Source organism: Camelus ferus, chromosome 12 (assembly GCF_009834535.1).
Source record: "Camelus ferus isolate YT-003-E chromosome 12, BCGSAC_Cfer_1.0, whole genome shotgun sequence".
NCBI classification, from domain to species: Eukaryota; Metazoa; Chordata; class Mammalia; order Artiodactyla; family Camelidae; genus Camelus; species Camelus ferus.
In genome coordinates, this window is record NC_045707.1 from 4,970,745 (window position 1) to 4,996,339 (window position 25,595).

General features: G+C 40.4%; 1 protein-coding gene across 1 annotated transcript in view; it reads right to left on the reverse strand.

The window, feature by feature from the left end:
* Positions 1–240: 240 nt before the first annotated feature.
* ENTHD1 (ENTH domain containing 1) overlaps positions 241–25,595 on the reverse strand; it is a 94,456-nt gene continuing 69,101 nt past the window's right edge. Inside the window, exons 5-6 of the mRNA XM_032492292.1 lie at positions 13,583–13,978; positions 241–1,431 (exon numbers count right to left, since the gene is read on the reverse strand). Of these exons, the coding sequence (XP_032348183.1) occupies positions 839–1,431; positions 13,583–13,978 (989 nt within the window). The 3' untranslated portion in view covers positions 241–838. The remainder of the gene's footprint in view (positions 1,432–13,582; positions 13,979–25,595) is intronic.

Below are 25,595 nucleotides of genomic sequence, written 5' to 3' on the forward strand. Positions count from 1 at the left end.
ATGGAGTCCTTTACACTGTTCTCTCAACTAAACACGAAACAAAAACTTCTCTGGTGATTCTAATCTATAGCAGGATTGAGAAACACTGTTCTGTAATACCCAAACCAGATCATTTTCCCAATAAATACAATAATCGAGACATTTCTATTTGAAGCCTATCTTAATGAATTAAAAAGATACATATAAGATGAAAAACATCAAATTTATTTTCCAAAATACAAGAAACAAGTACACATTTAAATTCACTTTGCATTATACATTAACAAAATAAAACACCTGTTCCATGTCCTACTTGTCTCAACTTAACTCCCAACCAACTGTGGATCCACAAGAAGGGAAAAGATTTCTGGCCCTTGGTTTGCAGAACCTGAAACTTGACATGAGAACATGTGAAACATATACCCCAGACTCGGTTCTCCTAAGTCAAGGCAAACGCTTGTTAACAATGAAACTCCACACAGATGGAAAACGAAGGGCTTTTTACTGCCAACTTATCCAAAAGCTCTAGAATAGTCATTTGCAGTTTGAAGTCTTACTGTAACTTTCACTAATGCTTAACATATTTTGAGGTAAAGTACAGAGCATGGAAGAATGAAACTTTCTTCAGTTTCAAATGAACTAATATCTAAATCTGAAGATATTATCAAAGGTGATTCCATTTCTCTTTAAAAAAATAAACCACCCAAATGAATTCGTTGGTTTGAGATACACTTGTTTAATAAACCTGACAAGGAAAAATCAAACCATCACCCTATTTTGCCATAATAATGAGAATCTATAGAAGGTTAACGTCTTAGTCTTTGGGAAATGAGTTCTATAAAAACAGCTATTAAGACTGTTAAACTCGATCCGAGCTCTCCTTGGGAAACTGCGAAGACGCGCCTATTTGTGGACTACTCCCACTCAAGCTTACCAGATGGCTACTGATGACGTTAAGTTCTTGTATTACCATGCTCAGATCTTCGTGTAATCTGACTATAGCATTTTTTACCTCCCCGAGAAGAACATTAGTGGAATTGTTTGCTTCAGGCTCCCTAGGCAGGTCTTTGGTTGCCTGAAAACTAGAACAGGATATAGAGGTAAAATGGTCTACATTTTGGGTGGAAAACTCTACCCAATTACTGCTAGAAATAGGACTTGTCTTCTTTTTGGCAGAATCAGAGTTGTCTGGAAGAACTTCCAGTAGGCTGAGGTAGTCACTTTCTTCTTCATCAGAGAACAGCAGGCCCCTAGAAGCAAAAGGGTGATGAACCCTGGCTGTCTTAGCTTTCTCTTTAACAGGCGCAGAAGACTGTTGGTGGGACAAAGTCCAGAAAGAAGGTCCAGCCAGAATTGGGGGTAACAGATGAACAGACTTCTCTGGAGAGGCTAAATTAGGAGATGACATGGATAAAGTAGAAAAGGAAGATGTTCCCTCAGAGGCAGTTGAAACTAAAATGTATAAATGAGAGAGAAAGATTATGCAACATACAAATGAGAGTGATAACTAAAATCATTTCACGATGTAAAATCCTATCTGAAAGGTCTCAACATAAATAAACTACTTAGAATTTAATATGTTAAACAGTCATAATAAGCCCAAGTAACCCAAAGCAGGAAACAGAGAAAACCTAAAAATGTATTATATATCAACAATACTATGGAGATGAAACCAAAATAGAGTTATCAATATTCATCTTGACTCTTAAATCTTGCCCAACATATTTTTACATTACACTTAACAGAGAGAGCAGAAAAGTAAAATATTACACCCTATTCTACTGACTGCCAGTATTTTAAGCTGACATTTAAAGTAGAAAGTCAAAGAAACATGTCACATAGTTTCCTTCATCTTTTTTTTTCCCAACAAAGAATATTCTTATGGCAAAATGAACAACTGACTACAAGTACCCAAAGTTATAAAACTAATCTTTTCCTCTCAGTGGTCAAATATAGTTAAGACTCAGTCCACCCTGAGATCTAAGACACTTTAGCACATGCATATAATTTTTTTTTTCACCAAGAAACTATAAGTAAAATAAAAAGCATTCTAAAGGTACTTTCCATAAAATTAAAGATCTGATAACATTTTTAACTTCCTTTCTGGCAAAATCATATGAAAACTCTTCTTTCACACTTCATTCTAAATCATTATTTCCCAAACTGTTCTGGGGAACACTGTGTTCTTTAAGATGTAAAAAGATATTTTGTGAGAACAGGGCTTCAAAGTCAAATGAGACTGGCCACTTGCATATTATGCCTCCCATTAGGAGATTACCAACATCCATTAACACATTTAAGGTTCTGAGGCATCTACAGAACACCTGACCCTTGAACATCACAGGGGTTAGGGGCATCGGCCCTCCGCACATTCGGAAGTCCCCTATAACTTTATACAGTTGGCCCGCCACATCCAAGGTTCCGCATCAGCAGATTCAACCGACCTCAGATCGTGTAGCTCTGTAGCACGTATTTACTGAAAAAGCCATGTATAAGCGGACCTGTGCAGTTCAAACCCATGTTGCTCAAGGGCCAACTGTAATTTATTCAAGTGTTTTCAAACTTCCTTGGACACAGAACTCCTTGTCTCCTAGGAATGTCTATTTACATTCATTTGTGTATGAGGTGGTACAAACTGGCAAAGTCCAGTGCTAAAGTCTTTGCAAGTAACTCTGGACTTGCTACTTAAAAACAAAACAAGAACTTATTCACTGTAAGTCACAGAACAGGGACATTAATGCTTACCACTTAGCATACATGACTTATCTTTCTATATTATTTTATTTCTTTTACATATTCATGTCCTTCTAAACTAAATTGGACCTCCTGTGAAAAATATGGCCAGGGCAGGCAGCTTCTATTTTCTGCTTCAAAGCTCTCTGAGGTCTATCTCCAGTTCTTAGGGAAAATTCCAATCACAAAACTTATGGGGGTGACGTGAGTATTCTCGGCTGATGCAGCAGCAGGACACGAAAAGGAAAGCAGGAAGTTCACTAACACGTGGTCAAGACAAGAACACTTAACACATCTAGGTCAGGCTTATCCAGACATTCCAGACTTGGATTAAAAAGAGGGTACGTGGTAATGGGCGTGCCGACTGGGTCCTGAGTCACACTGCCACACTGAGCCACGCTCACGGCTGGCGTCTGGCAGCCCCTCACCGCCCTCCTGTTTTCTGCATCCCGACTTTCTCCTTGGGCTACTCTCATTTTGGAATACACATTCCCCAGGACTTCACTGAAAAAGGATGCATGAGAAGTAAAAGTTTTGAGAACTTGCATGTCTGAAAAATGTCAGTATTCTACTTTTAGACTTAATAATAGTTCAGTTAGATAAAAAATTCTGGGTCCAAAGTCCTTTCTCTTAGAACTGTGAAGGCAAAATTCCACTGTCTTCTTGCTTCCAGCATTACTGCTCTGGATTGGGAGCCATTCTAATCCATAGTCATTGTGTATAACCGTATACAACCTGTTTTATCTCCCAAGTTTCATAAAATTTCCGTTGTCCTCTGTATTCTGAAACATCGTACGCCCTGAGGGGGACTTTTTTCATTCATTGAGGTCAACTTTAAGTCAACTGACTTTTAATCAGGCAACTCATTTCCTCCAGCTTTAGAACGCTTTCTTGACTGCCTTAATCATTCATCTTCCCTGTGTTTTCTCTGTTCTTTCTTTCTGAACCTCCTCTTGTTCTCAGATGTTAGATCGCCTGGACTCCTGTAATCTTCCTATTTTTCTCTCCCATCTTCCCTACCTTTGTCTCTGTGCTCTACTTTCTTAGAAATTCTGTCAATTTTAGCTTCCAATCCTACCACTGAGTTGTTAATTTCTGCTATTATATTTTTATCTTTTCTAAGAGCTTTTCTTTCTTTCTTTTTGGTTCTCAGAAATTCTTCTTGTAACAACCTGTTCTTGTTTCCTGTTTCCTGGGTGCAACATATTCTCAGATCTCTTGCTTCAATGTTTCATGTTAGAAGTTTCTTTCAGATGTCTGGTACACCTTTCTGTCTGTTTATGATTAAGAATAAAGGATTACAAAGTTGATTGGAAGCTCTCAGTGTGAGTGAGGGACTTGTCAACGTTGAACTTCAGTGTATAGTCAATTGAGTGGGTCACTTGCTGGGGAACCACTAATGTCAAAATCTTTGGCTGTTTCCTTTGAGATTATAGGTTCTTGTGAGAATAGTTTTTCTACCCCTGCGTAGAAGGTGAAGATCTATCTGGCTCCCAGTGTGCTGGGAGTCTAGGAGGGAAAGGGGACAGGAAACTCATTTGGTCTGCACATGGCCACTTAATCCTGCAGTGCTTGTTATAGGACTGGCACACTCAACTCTCCCTAGCATCTCTCATTTCAGAGGCCCTCCGTCTACCGTCTCCAGAAAACAAATCTCTAGACTTCTGGCGGAGGTTGTGAGGGTAGGTGAATATTCGGGGCAGTTTTCATCTGTCTGGCCCGGAGGAGAGGCTTGAGGATGCGACTGCTCTTCAGATAGCTGTTTTCCAGTTCTCTTTATTCAGTACCACCCTCCAACATAACATGCGGAGTAGGTTTTATAACCCCACTGAAAACATGAGGCAAAGGAATCTCCAAGAGGTTAAAAAAAAAACAAAAAACTTTCCCAAGATCACAAGGCTAAAAAGGGGCAGAGATGAGACTCAAATTCAAGTCTCTGATGTTAAAAGCATATAATCTAAACCACGAAGGTCTGCGCCTACACCATTCCATTGTATTAGAATTATTTTTACTCTATTACAGAATTATGTTAAATTCTGGATATAAAACTTAGAAGGCAGGCAATCAGGAGGGTGAGGGGACTCGACATCTTATCTATAAGGAATGGCTTGTGTATTTGTAAATCTTTACCCAAAAAGGGAAAGTGGGACAAAGCACAACAGGCTATATTTAGTTATCTGAAGATAGTCACAAAACTTTAGTAACACTTATCTTCCATTTCTCATATTGTGCACAAGTTAGAACTGGGGTTAACAGTCAAAAGTAACAGGGAAACAGATTTCAGCCCAATTAAAAAAAGAAAACTTTCTAATAATCATGGTTTTCCACACATTGAAACGAGCTGCTTTGGGAAACGATCAGTTTCTTGATACGCACAGCCTGAATGACCATGTGGTAGAAATGTTTCAGGCAAGATTAATGCATCAGATGACAGAAATATACACCCTTGATGAGATTCTAAGATTCTAGGACCCAGAACATATATGTTAGGATACTAAGATTCTATTCTAGAAATAGTTCATTCTGCTCAGAAAGAACAATTTAATAAGGAACATTTAAGAGCCAGGAGGAAAGTACTATTCGAGTCAAATGCTAATACAATGTTAGCTTACATATTTAAAGATAACACAGTTACGATCATCACGTATATATGATGTGATTAGTATCTGGCATTTAACTCTATGCTAGTGTTTCTCAAAGTGTGGTTCCTGAACCAGCAGCAGCAGCATCACCTGGGAATTTGGTAGAAATGAAGTCCTTGGGCTTCACCCCAGGCCAGCTGAGTCAGAAGCTGGGCACTTGGGCTCAGCAAAGTGAGTTTTAACAAGCCCCCAGGTGTTTCTGAGGCACGCTTAGGCTTGAGAATCACTGCTTTCTACTGTGTGCCCACCTTTCTCCTGCTTTGTGGTGACAACTGCTGAGTAAATAGCTTATCATTGTTTACAGTTCTGAAGCTTTGATTCATAGGCTACATGATGCTTTTGCTCATAAAAAACCACTTCATCTCTAATTGCTGCACGCCAATTTACTTTTGTTTCCAAACACACTGCAGCTGTACCAGACACTTCAGGCTGCACTGCCGGGTGCCTCTCCCTGCCCGTTCAGTTATCCTCCTCTGGCTCACTACAGAAGTTATCTGTTAACACTCATCCTCCTCATAGTCTACCCACCAGAGCTGAAACGCAGCAAATATTGCAAATAAGCAGCAATAAATGGCTGTATTTAAAAATCGCATTGTGTGATACATGCATGCTAATTAATGTTGCACTCGCTTGAAGATAGCACTGATAAAATTATTCCCATTGCTGATGTGGTTATCTTTAATTTTTTATACTCATGAATAACATTGGATCTGTTAATTATTATACTACAATTTTAAATCTAAAAAGCATTTAGAAGTATTGGGCTGCAAGAATAAAATGACAAATGTATTTCTAGAAATATTTTAAAACTCTCATTAGCTGTAAATGTAAATTTTCCTGCTAGCAGCAGGTCTTTGGTCCACTAAACATGTCACTGCACAACAGAGAGATTTTTCTTTCATTCTCCAATTCATCTTGTTCAGTCTTCTGAGCAGATATATAATGGCTGTCCTGTTAACTACACACACGGATTAGACTCTTCTGATGCTAGGTTTAAAGATGTCACATTTAGAAAAATCTTCATAACAGAGTAATAGCCAAAAAGGGGAAACTACCCAAACACCCATCAAACTAACTGGTGAATCGATAAATAAAATGTGTTTATCTATACAATGAAATATTATTCAGCCATAAGAAGAAATGAAGTACTGATTTATGCTACCATATGGGTGAACCTTAAAAACATGACGCTCAGTGAAAGAATCAGTCACAAAAGACCATGTATTGCATGATTCCATCATACGAAGCGTCCGAATAGGTACGTCCACAGAGACAGGACATTGAACAGTGGTTGCCAGGGGCTGGGGTGAAGGGTGATCGGAGAGGGACTGCTAATGTGTACAGGATTTTTGGGGCTGATGAAAATGTTCTGGAATTAGTAGTGATGGTTGTACAATTCTGAGAATATACTGAAAATCACTAAATTGTCCACTTTAAAAGGGTGTGTTTTATGGTACATGAATTAGATCTCAATCTTTAAAACATGTAATATTTGAAATTTTATTTTTAATGTCATTATTATAAATAAGCTACACAGAAGAAACAGACTTAGGAGTAACATAGGGTTAGAGAGAAATGCTAAGAAGTCTGCCTCTAAATCAAGTATGTCACATTTTTATTGGGAAAATTGGATTACTGGATTAAAGATGAATTTTCTCACTTACCTATAAAGTGTAAATCTGGCTCACTAAATTAAAAAAATCAAGTCAGTGCATCTTTTTGTGTGCACAAAAGCAGGTGGGAGCTGCGCAGCTAGAAGACTGGCCGGGCTGGGTCTGGGGGGCAGGGCAGCACTTCCACTGTGACTTCCCTGGTGGGTGTGACAAGACTCCCCTCTCCTTTCAATGCTCTGCTCTGCATGGTGCTTCTGAACCAGCCTGACTTGTAGCTCAGAGTTAGCTGAGATGGTTTGCAGAACTGTTTTCTATCATTTTCCTGATTTCTTTTAGGGAAATTGTTAATTGTTCCAGCTCTGAAGGATTTTATAGACAAAAAGAAAAAGGCATGGTTAATGAGTCTTTTATGTGTGTGTCACATTTGGTTTCTTTCCCTAGCAAAGGTGAACTGAAAAATAGCCACAAAGAACAACCACTGAAATTCAGAGTGAAAAAATGGAACCAATGTGACAGAAAGAAAGGATGAAGCCAGGCAGAATGCCCACCATTATCCCAACATGAGAAAGCATAGAATAGATTTCTTTCCCCCTCCTCCAAAATTAGAAAGTAAAATCCAGTGCGGTGGAACACACTTATCCTAACTGTGGCTTATGAGAATGTGATGAAAGCTGCCTGCCACCAGATCTGGCTTTTAAGTATCTACTAGCTCCCTTTTCCTTTTTAGTGTGCATGATAAACTAACGACCTAAAACCACAGATAAACAAACAGAGGAGCAGAAGGAATGGGCTGTTCTAGGAACAGAGTTATTCAGCAACCTAAGGTCAAAGGATGTTGCTGCAGCAAATCTGTCCCTCTCATGTAGTAAAAATATTAAAGTGTATTAGGTGGCTGCCTTAGACAGCCTCCCTGATATTTGAAAACCACTAAAATATGAGTATGTGAGTATTTTTTAATTTGCCCAGCTCATTATCTCCAAAGAGTTTATAACATCATACATGGACCTTTCATATAAGCAAATGACTTCCTAAACCAAACCCAGAAAATCGGTAGTATCTTCTTTATCCTCCATCATCCAGTGTCCATGGAGACCAGCCGTCCATCCTAGCCTCATCATTTCTTGAACTTCTCACAGTGACCTTCAGCCATTCACTCCTCTGAGTATTCCATAGAACATGTCATCACTCACAACTGCCCTGCTCTGAAATCTTGTTTTCCAAGATTACTTTCCTTCTCCATTACTTTCAGCCTTTTACATTCCTTTTACTGCATCTATACTTTGGCCTCACTGAGAAAGGAGACACAGTGATCCTTCAATTTTTTCTCATTCTTTAAGTGCCCTCCTGGCTCGGCCTCCTTTCTTGTCCAGTCTAGAATCCCAGGATCCATCACTTTAATCATTTTCTTGCTTCCCTTGTTGATGTGTTTTCTGCCTTACCTGCTGCTAATTCCTAATCCAGGAGTCAGTAAACCTTTTTTATAAAGGACAAGACAGTAAATATTGTAGGCTCTGTTGCAATTACTCAGCTCTGCTGATGTAGCACAAAAGCAGCGCAAGACAACATGCAAGCCGAGTAGTGTAGTTGTATTCCGATAAAACTCTATTTACAGGTGGTCCAGGCTGAAAATGGCGGCAGTGGCTGGGTCCTGGGTTTCTGGGCTGCAGCTGGGGCGGCCTGAGGTGTGGCGCCCATGGTGAGGAGGGCTCAGCTTGCACGTGGAAGCACCTCACCTACTTCGTGGCGCTCTCCAGGGTGGGAGTGAGCATGCTGAACGTCCTTCTGAAGTGGCACCACAGGAAGGAGGAGAGACCCGAGTTTGTCACCCACCCCCATCTCCACCTCAAGTCCAAGCCCTTTCCCTGGGGAGATGGTAATCATACCCTATTCCGTAACCCTCATGTGAGTCTGCTTCCAACTGGCCGTGAAGATGAACGGACCACTACCCAGTAGGGACCGCAGCACTAGTTTGGACCATTGCTTTGCACACGTGGGCCAGAAAAGTGTATGGGACCTTAAGCTCATCTTCTTGTATCCAGTGATGACCATTACACTGATCTTCCATCCTTTTGCTTATGGCAGGAGACGGCTTAAATAAATAACTTGTTCATGAAAAAACACTTTATTTACAAAAAACAGGCCATGGGCCAGATTTAGCCCAGAGGCTGCAGTCCTAATCCTATTTCAGTTTAAATATCTACCTTTTTCACTCCTAGCCCAGGATGCTCAGCACTGTGGGAGAAAAGCACCGGCTCCTGCAAATCCGGCCTGCTACAGATTACTGCTCCTTCCTCTCCTCAGTGTCTCATCACCCCTCCCTCCGTTCTCTAGAGTGGCTGTCTTAAGTCCTTTCCAGTCCCCTCATGGCCCTTATACCATTCCAAACCCTCAGTCTTGGTGGGTGACCTCAGACAATAAGATACGGAGGCCACGACGTCCAGTGTGCGGCCCACGAAGGCTCAGTACGTTTCAGTTACTAAAACCAACAACGTCTGCTACATCCTTCCCCCTCCTTCCTCACAGGCCCGCAGCACACGGTGACTTTCTGGTCTGGATCCCAGCCCGTCTTCCCCAGATCACACTCCATTTCGGGACCTCTTCCTCACCTCACTGGCTCCTTCCCCTACCCCTTACCTCGTGTCCTTTCCCACAACAGCCTCTGAAATTCTCTGGCCTCCAGTTTCACCCCCTCCAAATGAACCTTCCACATTCCCTGACACAAGTAATTTTTCAAACACATTTATAAAGCCACTCACTTGGCTTAAAACCTTTAGTGACGTGCATTGTCTTCAAAGTAAAGTCCCAATCTGGCACACCTAGCTCCTTGTCATCTGTCTTGGTTTAATTTTCCAGTATCTTCTTCTATTACTTCTTTATGGACACTTTCCAGCTGGGGTTTGCAAGGAAGGCCCTGTGACTGGTGCTGGGAATACAATAATCAGCAGGGCACACATGGTCCCTTCCCTCGTGAAGTTGATATTTTACATGGGTGGAAGGCGGGGAATTAACAACTTTGTGCTTACGTAGTTATATTTAATTAGAATGACAACACGTGCCAGGTAGGATGATTACAGGTACTAACACAGCACACAGCTGGGGGGATTTGAAATAATCTAGGGGACCAGGAAATCTTGAAGAAGTGAGCTGACCTATGAAGGATCAGCAGGAGTGAGCTAGGGAAGGGGTGGGTCAGAAGTGTTCTGGTCAGAGGAAACAAGAGTAAAAAGGTGGTGAAGTCACTTAGTTTATCTGACAAATGGAAAGAGCACCAGGCTTCTGAGAGAGGAAGCAGCCAGACTGCATGAAGCCCAGGAGGCTCTTTGACCTTTAGGAACAGGAGGCGCAGTCCACGGTTTAAGTGGGGAGTATCAGTCATCAGGTCACCCTGGCTGCTCCATGGAGAATGAACTGGAGGTCCTCATAACCTCTTTGGTCAGCTGAGCCCTGAATTATTCCTCAGCCTGAATGCCCTTTCTATAAGGATAAGGGTCTACTTGTTCCTGAGAATAAATGAGAAACTCCTGGGTACTTCTGGAAATAACCAGAGGGGATATTAAGGGTTGGAGGGGGCTGGGGTCTTCCAGTTCTAAAAGTGGAACTAAAAATACGGACACTGGAGTAGTAATAGAAGTTTGCCTATGACACCAAGTACCAGGTCCCACCCTAAACACTTTATGTCCACTAACTCCCCACTACTGTACTTTTCAGCTTTGGAATCCAGGAATTCACTTGATTCTTCTTTATAGATAGTAGTATTCTATTCTGATGAAATTACGCATCTTTCCTTCTGTTTTCTTGATCATATTAATCATGATTAAAGTACCGATCTTGTAATTTCAGTATCCAGATTGTGAGTCTGTTTCTGTTGTCTGTTTTTCTCCTGTATTTCTGGTCATTTGTTCATTTCCTGGTATGCTCGGTAATTTTTTGTTGAATGCCAAACATTATGCATGAAATTGCAGCAGCTCTCAAGAAAGGATTTCAGTGTCTTCTAGAAGACAGATGGAATACAAGGCTATCGCTTTGCTCTAGTTGAAGCTGGGGTTCAGCATTTGAGAAGGCTGTTCTATTTCTGGCTTGTCCTTACTCCTAGAGTGTAGTTCTGATGCTTAGGGTGTAGCTTGTTCGAGGTCCCAACCGAAAGGACGGAGTATTTAGCAGAGCTCCTACAATCCAGCACATCCTGAACTGGAGTTCATTCAACCTGTCTCTTAGCACCACAAAATTACCAGGATCTCTGCTCAGCTCACTGGGTCTCAGAAGCTGCTTCCCATTTAGTCTCTTGGCACCTCATCCAGAACATGATCAGCTTAGCAAGAGGCAAATGTAAGAAATTACACGAAGACTTGTGGACTTTTTCTCTGTGATTTCCTCCCCTCTAGAATATTGGCTCCTTGAGTCCCTGGCACCTTGGAAGCCCCAAACTGCAACCCTATCTTCCAAGTTCAGTGAGACAGCGGAAAGCCCAGGCCTATAATTTTCTCTCAGCTTCTATCGTCCTGCTCTGCTCATAGGCAAATGATGCAAGGGGGGTAAGCTGAGGTGAATGTGGGACCAGCTAAATGTGAACTAGTTTCCTACTCAACTCACATCACTTCTGACACCAAACATGAGGGCTTTCCACACCAAGGATTTCTCCAAGGCTCTGTGCACACCAACTGGGTGTCCTACAATTTAACTCAATTCTGACACTGAAACTCAGAGTTAGTGCAGACCCCAGAGAGTAAGGGCTCAATCTCTCAAGACTGCCTCCCACTTCAGATGCCTACTGCAAGTTCAAGCCTCCTCTATTTCTGACCTGCTGGCTATAAATTGAGGGATCCCATGGTCCCCTCCCTGGGCTTGATGATCTGGTAGAATGGTGCACAAAACTCAGGAAAGAACTTTACTTACTATTTTTGGTTTATCACAAGGATACAACTCAGGAATAGCCAAGTGGAAAAAAGTGCATAGGGTGAGGTACAGGGAAGGGGCACAGAGCTGCCATGTCTTCTCCGGGGGTGCCCTCCTCCAAGAACCTTTGTGTGTTCACCAACCTGGAAGCACTCTAAAGCCATTCTTTAGGGTGTTTATGGAGGTTCCATTACGTAGGCATGACTGATCGAATCTTTGGCACTGATGATTAACTCAATCTCCAGCCCCTCACCTCTTCCCACAGGCCAGGAGGGAGGGCTGAAAGTTGGTGTGGTTGAAAGGGGCTTATTACGAATAACGAAAGGTGTTCCTCTCACTTCTATGACTCAGGAAATTCCAAGGCTCTTAGGAGCTCTGTGCCAGAAACCAGAGGTGAAGACCAAATATGTATTTCTTGTTATATCACAGTATCACAATCCTGTTCCCCAGGATCCTGACTCATCATGTGTTTTCTACTTTCATTGGTTTATAATGACTTTTAATAGTTTTTCAGCTTTAATCAGTATTTTTGGTGGAGGATTAGACTAATGCTGTCTACTTCATTATAAGTAGAAGCAAAAGTCTTTCTTGCTAACTGGTTTTAGAGGAACTTCTTGCTACATTTTATAATTAAATGTACTTGGTACACAGGCAGTGAGCAAAAATTATTTTCAATTTTCTTTTCGTGGTATTTGTGAAAGAAATGAACCAAAAATAACAACTTCCCATGGGACAGCCATGCACATAAGCTAACATGGCCATCATAACCAATACTAATTGGTTTCCCCATCAGCAGTTAATTTGGTGACAAAACTAAGAATCAGTTGTATTTTTAGGCTACTCAATTCGAAAAAATTCTGGAAAGAGCAGCAAAAAGAGTTTTTTGTTATTCACTGACCTTACTAGCACCAAGGTAAATTTCTTTAACCTCAACATTTTGGCTTCCATTGTTTGTATTTATATCGTACTTCTGACCTGAATTTGAGGCAGTTTAAAAGATTTATATTAAAAACTTTATATTTATATGAGTAAGTAAGCATCATTATATATAAGAACCAATAAACTAGTCTTTGAAAAATGTACCAGTAAACAAATTATTCTTTTACTAACTAATTAGCTTTATAGAGGAAAATATAATTATAAAATGTAGGATTTAATAACTTATGACCTGGACTCCCAACTGGCTTTATCCTTTATCATCCAGCCTAAGCATTACTGCAACCCTCTTAATGTTTCTTAAGACAGAAAATGGAAGAGACTCTCCATCCCTTTTTTGTAATCAGTACATAGCTCCTCTAAAAAGGAGAAAGCACACACACCCACGCACACACATTTATGTGTTTTCCCTTTTAAATGTGTGTATATACAGACCAATATACATAATAACCAATTTTTTCATATGGTTTTAAAATAAATAACCTAAAGTTCTAACAGGAAGCTCTTATTTAACGCTAGTTCTTCCTAATTTGTTCTGCATCAAAATTGCTCAGAACTTGTGCTTTCTTAAGCACTTGTAATCCACAATGATGAGCTGCTTATTAGCCCTTTAATAAAAGAGGCACTTTCTCAACTGAGAAGTACCTCCATGGCATGTTTTAATACCAATGGATGGAGAGTAAAAGGAAGGAACAAAAAATGGAGAGAAAAGAAGAAAAAAGTAAAAGAAGGGTACTTCAAAAGAGGTTTTTTGGTCTGTGTTTGTCTGTTTTTCTGTATACTCACCCCATGTGGTTAAGGTCTTGAGGTTTCCAGCATCCATCTGCACGAAGCTGGACTGTGTTGCTTTCGGACGGTCCTTACTGATTACAGTCTCCTTCACTGGGTCAAATGTTTTGAATGAGGGAGAGACATAGAGTGTCTCTACAGAGGCCTGATTATAGAAGGTAGAATCTGACTTTGAGATCCTTAAATTAGGGTTGATCAACTCTTCTCTACTTGATGACCAAAATGCTGGTAAAGCTGTCAGGGTTTCAAAACTTTTTGCAGCTGGCTGCTTTTCTAGAGACATTTGCAAAGGGTTTTCTATTACAGTATTTGTAATGGTACTGTCTGATTTCTTGTCCAAACTCACATTTGTCTGCAGAGATGGGCTTTTTTCTGAGGAAACAGGCACAGTATCTATAAAGTAACAAATAAGAGCTATAATCAAAAAATAAAATTGAAAATACTCTATTTCAAATTTATTGCATTTTCAATAACTGAAGTTTTTAAATGGCATAACAGAATTCTCTCCTGTTTAGTTGTTTCTACTTTTTTTTTTTTTTACTATGTTTCTATTCTGTCTATTTGAAGTACACCCAGGCTACACCTGATGCACCAGTCATTTGGGGGCTGCCTTTTCTCTCTCTCCTCACTGAAGCCAAGTCAAGAAAAGCTTCAAATAACTTGTCTTTAAATATTTCTCCCTTCACCCACTCATCTGTCTCTGAAACCAACATATTTTTAGTATCTTCAAACTTTCATCTTTTACATGATAAACTAGAGAAAATATGCCACATCATACTGGTCTATCCTTACAGAACCTCCAGCTACAAAAAAGCCTTTTTCCTCTGAAATAAAGAATGTCTTCTTGCCCAGTGTCTACACAAGGGCCATGAATGAAAATCACTATGTTAGATGGCAAGTTAATGTTAATAAATCTTTGGTGGGAGAAAAGCAGCAATTTTCCAGAGCAGTTGTGATGATTACTAAAATGTAGTTTCTCATCAGGGTGGGGATCTTTGTCCATTTTATTCACTAGTATCACCAAAGAACCTAGAACATAATATACTGGAATATGTAACAGACAAATGATATTTATTACAAATAGAAGGAATTGAAGGAATGGAAAGAAACTGAAATTTAAAGTGGGTTTGATATAGAAATATCTACCGAATATGAATTATGGGCCTGGTCCAAATTTCTAGATGCAAATTGTTATCAGTACTCTCAGTGCTAGGGTTTGCTCTCAGATAGTTTCATCTGAAGTTGGATATGGAAAGAAACAAAACTATTTTTAAGAGACAGAGTTCATAAAATCAGAAGCATAACCAGGTGAGAGAAGGTGAAAGGAAGACTGTCTCATTAGAGCTCCCACCAGAGAGGAGGATACAGGAATTGTAGGAAGTTGCTGTAAAGTGTTTACATATCACAACGTGCATCACAACATACCTCCTAGTGCACATTTAGATTCTACCATCATCACTGCCAAGCTCTGAATTATTATAAAGAAAAGAAAATTTTCTTTGACTTTAACCTTCCTTTCCATGTTCATCCACAGTCGGAGGCTAACCTGGGCCAAAGTGTTGCTAGTTTACCACAAAATCAGACAATTTAAGAAACCTAAATCATCGCCTCTACCAGGAATGCCATTTGTTCCCAACCCTCTCATCTCCAAATATTTTCATCTTTTAAAACTGTGTTTTTGTTGCTTGGATGTTCAAATATACGTAACAGAATGTGCACGGGTTCTGAGGAGCTAATGGCTGGGCTGTGTCAGTTGTTAAGCCATTGTCTCTTAGCTTCGTGATACTTGGGCTGGTACACCACCAACCACGTCTGCTGTGCCAGCTAACTTCTTCTTAGGTTCTGCCAACAGGAGATGGAGATTGGAAGGCTGGAGCAGGAAGAAAGGACTTGCACTTTCCTGTTGGCCTGCTCCTGACAGCATCACCCCTGCAATGCTTCTTCACTCCATCAGCAACATTCTTTCTAGTCTGTACTTTCCCCCAACACTTGTAGAAGCAGCCTTATCATATCCCCCTTAATAACATTAGCAACCAGCCAGCCAGGATCCCCTCTAAGAGGTCTGGATTACAGAGTTTTGGGTCACCACCCCACAGAGCCCATCCTCCAAGCTGTTAAATTTTAATAATTCCAACCTCTTCCCCCTGCTCCCATATCCCTAGGGCTGGTGGTTTATCCCCGCAGGGAAACCACAGGCAGAAACTGGAGGGGGTCAACACTTGGAAGAAAGGAAGAGCACTGGATGAGTTTCCTGTTTCTCCAAATCATCACCTAAGTTCTAGTCAACTTTATACCATGTGCTAAAAATTTGGCTAAACCTACAGTCTCACTGGCTTAATGATCCAGAGGACAAGATTTGGAGCTACCACAGCACCAGAGAGTCAGGGGTGGGAGGAATTCTAGTAAAAAGAGAGCCACAGAGGAAACCACATCTACTACTATTACAGTCAAATTGCTGATACCAAACCTAACAAAGAAAATCTTCAAAGTATCCACAGAAAGGTGACACACTGCATATAAGGGGAGAATGACATGAATGACAGCTGAGTTTTCATGAGAAGCAATGGAGATCAGAAGACAATGGAAATTTTGTGTGTGTGTGTGTGTGTGTGTGTGTGCGCGTGCGTGTGTGTGTGTATTTTATGCTGACAGGAAAACTGTCAATGCAGAATTCTACATTCAGCAATAACATTCTTTAAAATCAAAGGCAAAATAAAAACGCATTCAGATGAATAAAAACTAAGAGAAATAATTGCTAGCAGGCCTTTATAAAAAGAAATGCTAAAGGAAGTACTTCAAGTTGAAGAAAAATTATACCAGATGCAAAGAGTGCTAGAAATGGGAAATATTAAGGTAAATATAATCAATTTCCTTAAAATATATGTGACTACTTAAAAATTTATAACAGTTTTTTTTTCGGTCATACTTTCCAGACTGGATAAAAAACAAGATCCAATTATATGCTGTATACAAGGGAGTTTAAAAACAAAGTCACAAATAAACTGAAAGTAAAAAGGATTTTAAAAGATATACCATGCAACATTAAGTATTAAAAAGCTGAGTAGCTACATTAAAATCAGATAAAATATTCTTCAAGACGAAGGGTATTCTTAAAGAATAAAAGGGACAGTTCACAATGACGAAAGAGTCAATCATCTGGAAGATATAAACATTATACGTGTGTATATGCCTAATAGAGTTTCAAAATAAATGAAGCAAAACTGATAGAATTAAAGAGAGAATTAGACAAATCCAACTAAGTCACAGTTGACAATTTGATACCCCTCTCTCAGCAACTGACAGACTGCACAAAATGTCAGAAGGATACAGCCGACTTAACAACACTATCAACTACCCTGACTTAATCAACATCTGTAGAGTGCCACACCTAACCACTGCAGAATACACAGCTTTTGGTAAGTGTGCAGGTATACATGGCATGTTTACCAAGATAAACTATATGCTGAGCCGTAAAACAAGTCTCAATAGACTTGAAATCTTGAAATCTCATATTAACTTCTCTGGCCAGGGGAATTGAGATAAAAATAAATAACAATAATATACCTGAGGAAAAAAATTCCCAAATATTTGGAAATTTAAAAATACACTTCAAATACCCATGGGTCAAAAAGAAACTCTGTTAAAATAACCAGTGCTGATTAGACTTCCTCTTCTGGCTGAGATGATTAGGGGCTGGATTTAACCTACTACTTAAAACAACTAAAAAACTGTACAAAATTGATTAAACAGTGTTTTGAGACATTGCACAACAGGCAATACAGGCAGTGAATCCGGAAAGAGGGAAATAGACAAGGTGAGCCCCAAGGACTGTCCCAGGATACTGCCTGGAGAGTTTCCAGGCCACGGAGAAGGAAGTGGCAACCCAGGCCGAGTACAGTGGTATCCTATCCCCGAGTTGAGAGGATAGAACTGGGCGTCTGCAGAGGCCAAGATGACTGGAGTTTACAGGGCAGAGCACTGGAGAGGCCTCTGAAGATCTGCGCATCAGTGCATGCAGGTGAGGAAACTGCCTAAGCCAGGGCAGGCACCTCCCCAAAGGAACAGTGGCAGGATCTTCAGAGCTCACACGGGCTGGCAGCTCACGCTTTTCCTAGCCAGTGGAAGACCTCACAGGACACTGGTGAGAGTAACACACATTGCTAGTGGGAACATAAAATGGTAGTTGCTTTGGGAAACATTTTGGCTGACCCAGCCTCTCCATTCCTAGGTATTTGTATGAGAGAAAACAAAGTATAAGTCCTCACAAAGACCTCTTCATGATTGTTGATGGCATATTTATTTGTGACAGACAAAATCTGAAAACAATCCAAATGTCCCTCAACAGGTGGGATAAACTAATAATGGTATATCCATATACTGGGATACTACTCAGTGATAAAAATGAGTGAACTATCGATGCACACGACTTCAAAATAATTATGTCAGACAGTGAAAGAAGCAAGACACAAAAGTACCTACTGTATGGTTCTGCTAAAAAAATTCTAGAAAATGAGAAAAATCTATACTGGCAGGAAGTAGATTAGTGGTTACATAGGAACAGGGATGGGGCCAGGCAGGGAGGGGCAGGTGGGAAGGATTACCATGGGCACAAAGAAACTTTGAGGGATGATGAATATGATTTTGATTGTGGTTGTCATTTCATGGGCATATACGTATGTCACAACTTATTAAATTATGCACTTTAAATATGTGCATTTATTGTATGATAATTATATCTCAATAAGGCTGTCAGAACCATAACTGGCACATTATTTCCTCTCTACGGGACTCTGGCTGATACAGTGCTTTAGATGAACTACTGCTTTCTCTTTCAATTAAATGCTCTGGGGCTGAGGGAGAATAGAAATAAGGGAAATCAATCAGGAGACCAAAGAAATAATTCAGATTCTAAGATTAATTTCACACCAAAACAAGTGCTAAGAAACTACACATTGAGGTACTGCGTTAGGTTTAGAGGTACAAAGATGTAAAAAAGGTTGAAGGAAGTCTTCTAAAAGTGGCAGTGTTTGAACTGAGCTGAAAGGGTGAGACAGAGTCAACCAGGATGAAAAAGACAGGAAGCTGGTCCAAGTAGATGGGACAACCTCAGCAAAGGAATGAGGACTGTGGACAGTGTAGTGTAGGGGAAAGCAGGGCAGATACAAAGCATTCAGTGTTACTACTGCGAAGTGTGTGAAGAGTGGAGGAGTTAAATCTGGAGAAAAAGGAAGGAGCTGGGTCTGGGGGACCTCTTGACTGACAGGCAGGAGTGATGAGGAAGAATGAAAGTGAAATCTTAAGATTTCACTTTGAAACCTTGAAACTCATTCCTCTGTAGCTGCCTCAAGTGAACTTTGATGGCTCTCCTCCATCTCTCCAAGCTATCTTTTCAACATTCTTCCCTGACTCTGTTTCCTCTAAAATGTAGACAGTCTATCCCTGGTCTCTTTCTCTTCTGCCTCTACAATATCCCAGGGCGATGTCGTCTCTTACTGTACTTCAAGTAGGACGAGATGTATCACCTGCGTGCAAGTAATTCCCACATTGTGATTCTCAGCTCTGACTTTGGCTGAGTTCTAGCCCCAAATACCTACCTAGTCCTCTGCACAGGGCAGTCCCACTACCCTCCAGCCTCCTCAACGTTGGGTGTCTGTTTTACTTCTATTAATACGACCATCAAGCAGGGAGGGTATAGTTCAGTGGTAAAGCATGTGCTTAGCATGCATGAGGTCCTAGGTTCATCCCCAGTACCTCCAATACATACATACATATATACATACATACATACCTAATTATCTCACCATCCCCCCCCCAAAAAAAGAAATATGACCATCAACTTCCCAGTCGCAGGTTATTCTGGAGCACAGTTGCTACCACAGCCTCTAAGAGGTCTCCCTGCCCTGTCTCCTCGGTTCACTCCGCACAGCACAGCCAGAGTGACCTTTCTAAACTGAAAATCAGATCCTGTTACTTCTTTCCAGTATTTCCTCAAACTACTTAACATGCTTTTACAAGGCTCTTCATAGGTTAGTCCCCATTCACCTCTCTTGCCTCATTTTGTACTGTTTTTCCTGGAACCGTACGACTCTGGTCTACTTAACATCTTCCAGTTTTTCACATTTACTGTGCTCCCTGAGGGCACCATGGCATCACCCATGCTGTTCCTTCCGCCTGAAATGCTCTTCTCCCTCTTTGTATCTGATTTCCAGCTTCCGGGGTGATGTCCATTAGGTGGACACACATTTTCATGTCTCTGTGTTTCTGCTCATGTTCCCTCAGTCTATCCTCATCCTTATTCTTCTCTGTCAAAGACTGTTCCATTCTTCTAAACTTAATTCAAATACCACCACCTTTGTGAAATCTTTTCTATATCCTCCAGGTTAAAATGAATCCCTTTTTTCTTTGCTTTTGCATAACACAATGTGAATATTCTTATTTCCACTTATTTCTTTATTTCAAATATTATTCATTCATTTGACAAATGTGTATTAAGTATGTGGCAGGCACTAAGCTCTGGCGCCAGCAGTAAACACCTGTTGTTGATGACTTTTTAGAACTCTTGTTTATAGCTCTGTCACCCCAGTAGGCTGTACACCCCTTCAGGACACACACCTTATTCAACTTGTTCAACCCGTAAGTGACCAACGGAATATCTAACAGTCACCTGATAAATATCTGGATGATCTATCTAGCCTTTAAAAGAAACCTGACTGTGGGACAGGAGAAGTCTTAGAGGACGTTCTCATTCAGTCCCTTCGTGATTTACACAAGAACCTGAGACTTCCAGAGATTAGGTGACTTGCCGGGATCACATAATGATTCAAGGGCAGAAGTAGGACTAGAACCCCAGATTCCTGAATTCTAAATTGATGCTCCTCTCACTAGGGGAATAAAAATAGGAGCAAAGAGTGTGGTAGAACCAGCTGCACCAGGCACTTCTTTACTAACAGTCATTCTAACTGTTCATAACTGGGAAGCGGCTGGAGCTGAACTTGGGAGCAGGCCACGTGTCCCTGGGGCCGCCTATCGAGATGCAGGGCCATGTGCAGGAGGGCTGCCTTAAGTACACAGTTGGCCTGTGTACCTGTGTCTGTCCATCTTCTCCCAGGAAGGGGACTGAGGTAGATTTTTTTTCTTGGATTCATATAAAGAACAGACAGCATTTATGGAAATTTTTCTGAAGTCCAGGAGAGCTTGTGGGGATTTGAAGGAGAACAGCAAGAAATTTGTCTTTTTATGTTTGAACACAAAGCACATAAATGGATACTCTGTAAACACTAAAGGGATTTTTTTCATGAGGGCGTCCCAACTTTCTCTGGGAGAGAATTTCTCTGAGTTCCACTGAAAAGGCAGAGGAGTACAGAGTGAATTAATCTGGTTGGCTTGCCAGTTTCTCATTTTCTTTCAATTTAAACCTGAATGTCAAAAAGCTTTGTTCTCAAGTATCTATCCAGCAGACACTGGATGGGAAGCCCAGTATCAAATTATGACACTGTACCCAGTCTCTTTATTGTACAATGCTTTACACCTGCTCTATACTTGATTAATGCAAAATAGGACCTTGAAATGTCAGTCATATTAAAGTTGGTTTGGTTATTCTTGATAGTTATCTTTAGGAAGAAGCTTATTCCCTGTGTAAGACATCAGACAGAAAATTTAAATACAGGCTATCACCAAAATGCCTGAAGCAAGGAAAAGAAGAACAGCACACCTCCATGTTTTGAGCCTAAGGACAAAAGAGAAACAGCTATGCTGTCGAAGGTACTGAAACTGTTTTTGCTAGTTTGGAGATGATGATGAAGTCATTTTTTAAAGAGGACTTCAAATTTAATTCTGAGTTGAGAGACTTTGCCTACAGATAGGAACAGTCCAATACTGGTAACTGTTTTTCATTTTTCAGTAATTCCACTGCCTTGTTTCAGGTATATAATCACTGAAAATTACTTTATATTCTATTATATTGTGAATCTAACAATGGGTGTTATATTCCAGCAGAGCTATTGCTGTGATCAATTCCCCTGTTGGTCTGATACGTAGTATCCAATTACAGCTACAAAGCAGAGAGCTGGCAAGCATGACAAAAGATGGATGCCAAAATACTTCTTTCTGTAGTTTAAAATCGTATAACCAAAGGGGCTGCTTGCTACTTTAGTAATTATGTTAATCAAAGGAAATATGATCTGAAGATAATAAGGCCATTTTGCTAAAAGGCCACAGTTATAAATTATTAACATAGAGGGGTGATTTGAATTGCTCTTTAATATATTAGTCTAAAGTAGACAAGCCATTAATTTAAAATGGATATTTAATGTGAAACTTAAATAACATATTTGATATGAAAATCTTAATTTGCCTTACAGTATAAAGCCCCAAATAATCATATTAAATTAGTATAGCTATAATCTCCCTATGATCTGTGTGTGTTAAGTGTGTGTATGCATGTGTATGTGTGTGTATGCATGTGTATGTGTGTGTATGTATGTGTGTGTGTATAAACATAGTTGTAAGTTCTGAGAATTTTTAAGTCATCTATCATTATATTTAACTGTAGTATATATTATATCCAAGTGTTAAAATAAGAAAACATATTTGGAAAATACAGCTATGAAATATGCCAAGTATATTTACTACTTCTTTTGATATAAATTGGATATAATGGTTTAATTTCTCAGAAAAATGGAGATATGGACACACTTAAATGTGTTTTTCCTTAAAAAAATCTTTAAGTGGAATAGCTGAAGACTTTCAGGCCACAAAAATGAATCAGAATGGATTATAAAATAGGTAAGGGACACTCATTATCAAATTTTAAACCATAGTTATGGTTCCACCAATAATAAAAACCATAATTTTCCTCAATAGATTATCCTTATCAAAACTGAAGCTGGAAGTGTCTTTGGTAGCGGTCATTATCTATCTTAATGTCTGTCTTAATTTAGGCTAGAGTTTAAGTGGAACCTGGTCTCTGACATGCTAAGGTCTCCACACGTTACAGAGCACACTTCAGGCTGACTGAGATGGGCAGGTGCCTGAAAGCACAAGTGTCTGTGATCATCCAACCAAACCTTATAATGAAAGTAAAACCCTACAGGTGACACTATGAAGCTAAATTGGGTCAGAGGTTCAATTCTGACATGAATTAAACATACAAAATGTTTGAAGTGGTACCCAGCACACAGTAAAAGAATATAGTTACTGGGTATTGTTATTACGGAACAGACAGTCTGAAGAAGTGGCTCACAAGGGAGTCCCAACCACAGCCCTGGCTGGAAGCAGACGGGAACCTGAGCATACCAGGCACTCTCCTGCCCCTCGCCCCCCAACAGAACTTTCTGTATTCACAGACCACAAGCAGGACGCATGCCCTTCGTGCCCACTGGCTTTTGTATTTAAGGCCAAGAGAACTGGTGTGCTGTGGAAAGATGAGGAGATGAATTACAATTCTCAAACATTTTCCCCATTAGATGTACAGACCAATAATAAACTTTTTTACCTCAATACTGAGTAAAACTCATGTCTAAGCTTGCAATACTGCAGCAAACCTTTAAATATCATTTAAATTGTGAATTCAAATGAAGTGCTATTTCTCATGAATGCTCTACTACTCAAAATAAGCAGACACAAAAAAACTTCACCTATTAAAACTTCACATATTGTATATGTCCCTTTGGGAAACATCTTACTGAATACCCAAGATGACAGCTACCATTTCTCTTCCCGCTGGCAGAGGGGGATGGGATGGGCCATGTTCTTATAGTGCTCTGCTTATATATACATATATATATAGATGTATATATATATATAGATAGATGTACAATATTATGTTAGTTTCAGGTGTACTATGTAGTGATTTGACATTTGCATACATTATGAAATGATCACCATAAGTCTAGTAACCATCCATCTCCATAGAAAGTTATTACAATATTATTGGCCATATTCCTTATACTGTATATTACATCCCCATGGAGTATTTATTTTATAACTGAAGGTTTGTACCTCTTAATCCCCTTCACCTGTTTCACCCACAGCTTGTATTTTAATAAATGACTTAAAGAACTATATTGTAAATTTATCTGTGTAATGTTTCATTTGCTCTTTTTATTCCAGCATCTTCCACATATTTTCACTCATTCATTTATGCAATAAATACATTGAGGATCGACTATGTACTAGGCACTGACTGTGCCTGCAAATACAAAAAAGTCAGCAGAATTAGACCAGCAAAGCCTTTAGACATTGTTAATTCACTGGAATTACAAAACACAGAAGATAAAATCACCATAGATATATTTGATTTGTGTGCATATGTATGACTGAACTATTATGCTGTACACCAGAAACTGACACAACATAGTAAACCGACTATATTTCCATAAAAAAAAAAATCAACTCCAAAAAAAATTAAGAAAACTGGGAACTGGAAGACAGGGACAAAGAAATCATTGAAAAGTAGAGCACACAGATGAAACAAAAAGAAAACATGGATGTGAGGGGTGAGAAAGTTTAAATCAATCTAATCAGAGTCCCAACTCTCCTTCCACTCTCGAATTCCCTGCCCCGTGACAGGTCAGCCATTCTTAATTACTCGAAAGGCACCCCCCGCCACACACAGGTGCTGTCCCACCTCCTGGTCTGCTCTGCGCTTTCACTTTCCTTTCCTTCAGTCTTATGGGACAAAGCAGCTTACAGGTCAAAGCCCCTCCTCTGAGCTCTGCTCTTCCCGGGTGCTAGAACAGAGAGAGGGGAGTAAGGCACGAGTCTGTCTCTTCCCCACCTGCCCCCTGTTGTGGCCACACATTTATGGTGGTTGCTGCTTCTTTGGCTATGATGGGCACCCATCCTCTCTGCATGGCAGGTACCCCAACACTGACTCCCTCATGAGGTGAGTATGAGTGTACCCTGGGGTGCCCCTAATGACACCATTTCTGAAGGTGGGACATCAAGGTCTGGTTCGGCTTATTCCAACCACCTCCTGCTGCCTCCCCGCTGCAGTCCCACTGACTTCCAGTCTAGCACCTTGGGTCTGAAGTGCGTTAGAATCCCCTCCTCCTCCCTTCTTCTCTCCAGGGTGACTGACCACTTCTGGAGAAAATTCACAACTGTGAACCTGGGAGTCGCCTGGGTCCTCAGAGCTCTCCTGTTTCCCTCAAAGACAACTCCAAACCTTCGCTGCTCTCCTCAAGCAACTTGACCTTTTTTCTCTCACTTTTAGAAGATGATTTTCACTCCACTTGTCAAGAAAAGAGAGACTTTTAAACTGATCTGATTCAGCTTCTTGCCTGAATTGATCTGATTGGTCCACAACCAATCCTTACACCCACCCCTTCAGTCCTGAAGTTCAGAAAACCCTCTTACCAGGCCTGTCCTGCCATCCGTGTCACTGAAACACCCACACAAGTCACTTCCTCTCTTTCTAGTCTTCACCTTCTTTTCTTATTAGCTTCTCCTCTCAGCTCACAGATGCCCAGTCTCTTCTATTTTAAACACTTCTTCTCTGGGCCCCTCTGATCGTTGTTCAATCTTTCTCCTGCTCCCCTCACCCAAACACACTGAAAAATGATTTTTCCCCAGCTGAATCCACTTCCTTCTTTCCTGTTCAACTCCTCAAAACACTATAAGCTGAATTCCATTCCTATCTTTCAACTGAAGCTGCCCTCTGGGAGGCTAGCACTGACCTCTTAACTGCTGAATCCAATGGAAATTTTTCAGTCCTTATGTCACAGGAATTCTCTGTGGCATTTAAGATTGATTAGCCTTTCCTCCCTCTGCATCCTTCATTTCATACCTTCATTCATTCAGAAGATATTTATTAAGCCACGTGTCACACACTCTTCTAGGTACTAAAAATACAGCAGTGTATGAAAACAGCTATATCCTCTTGCAGCTCACATTACAGTAGGGGAAGAAGAAATTAACAATTAGGTATTTAGATATAGTAAGTCAGATGGTGGTCAAGTCTATGGAGGACAATGAAGCAGTTAAGGAGGGTTCAGGGAGTGCCAGGGAA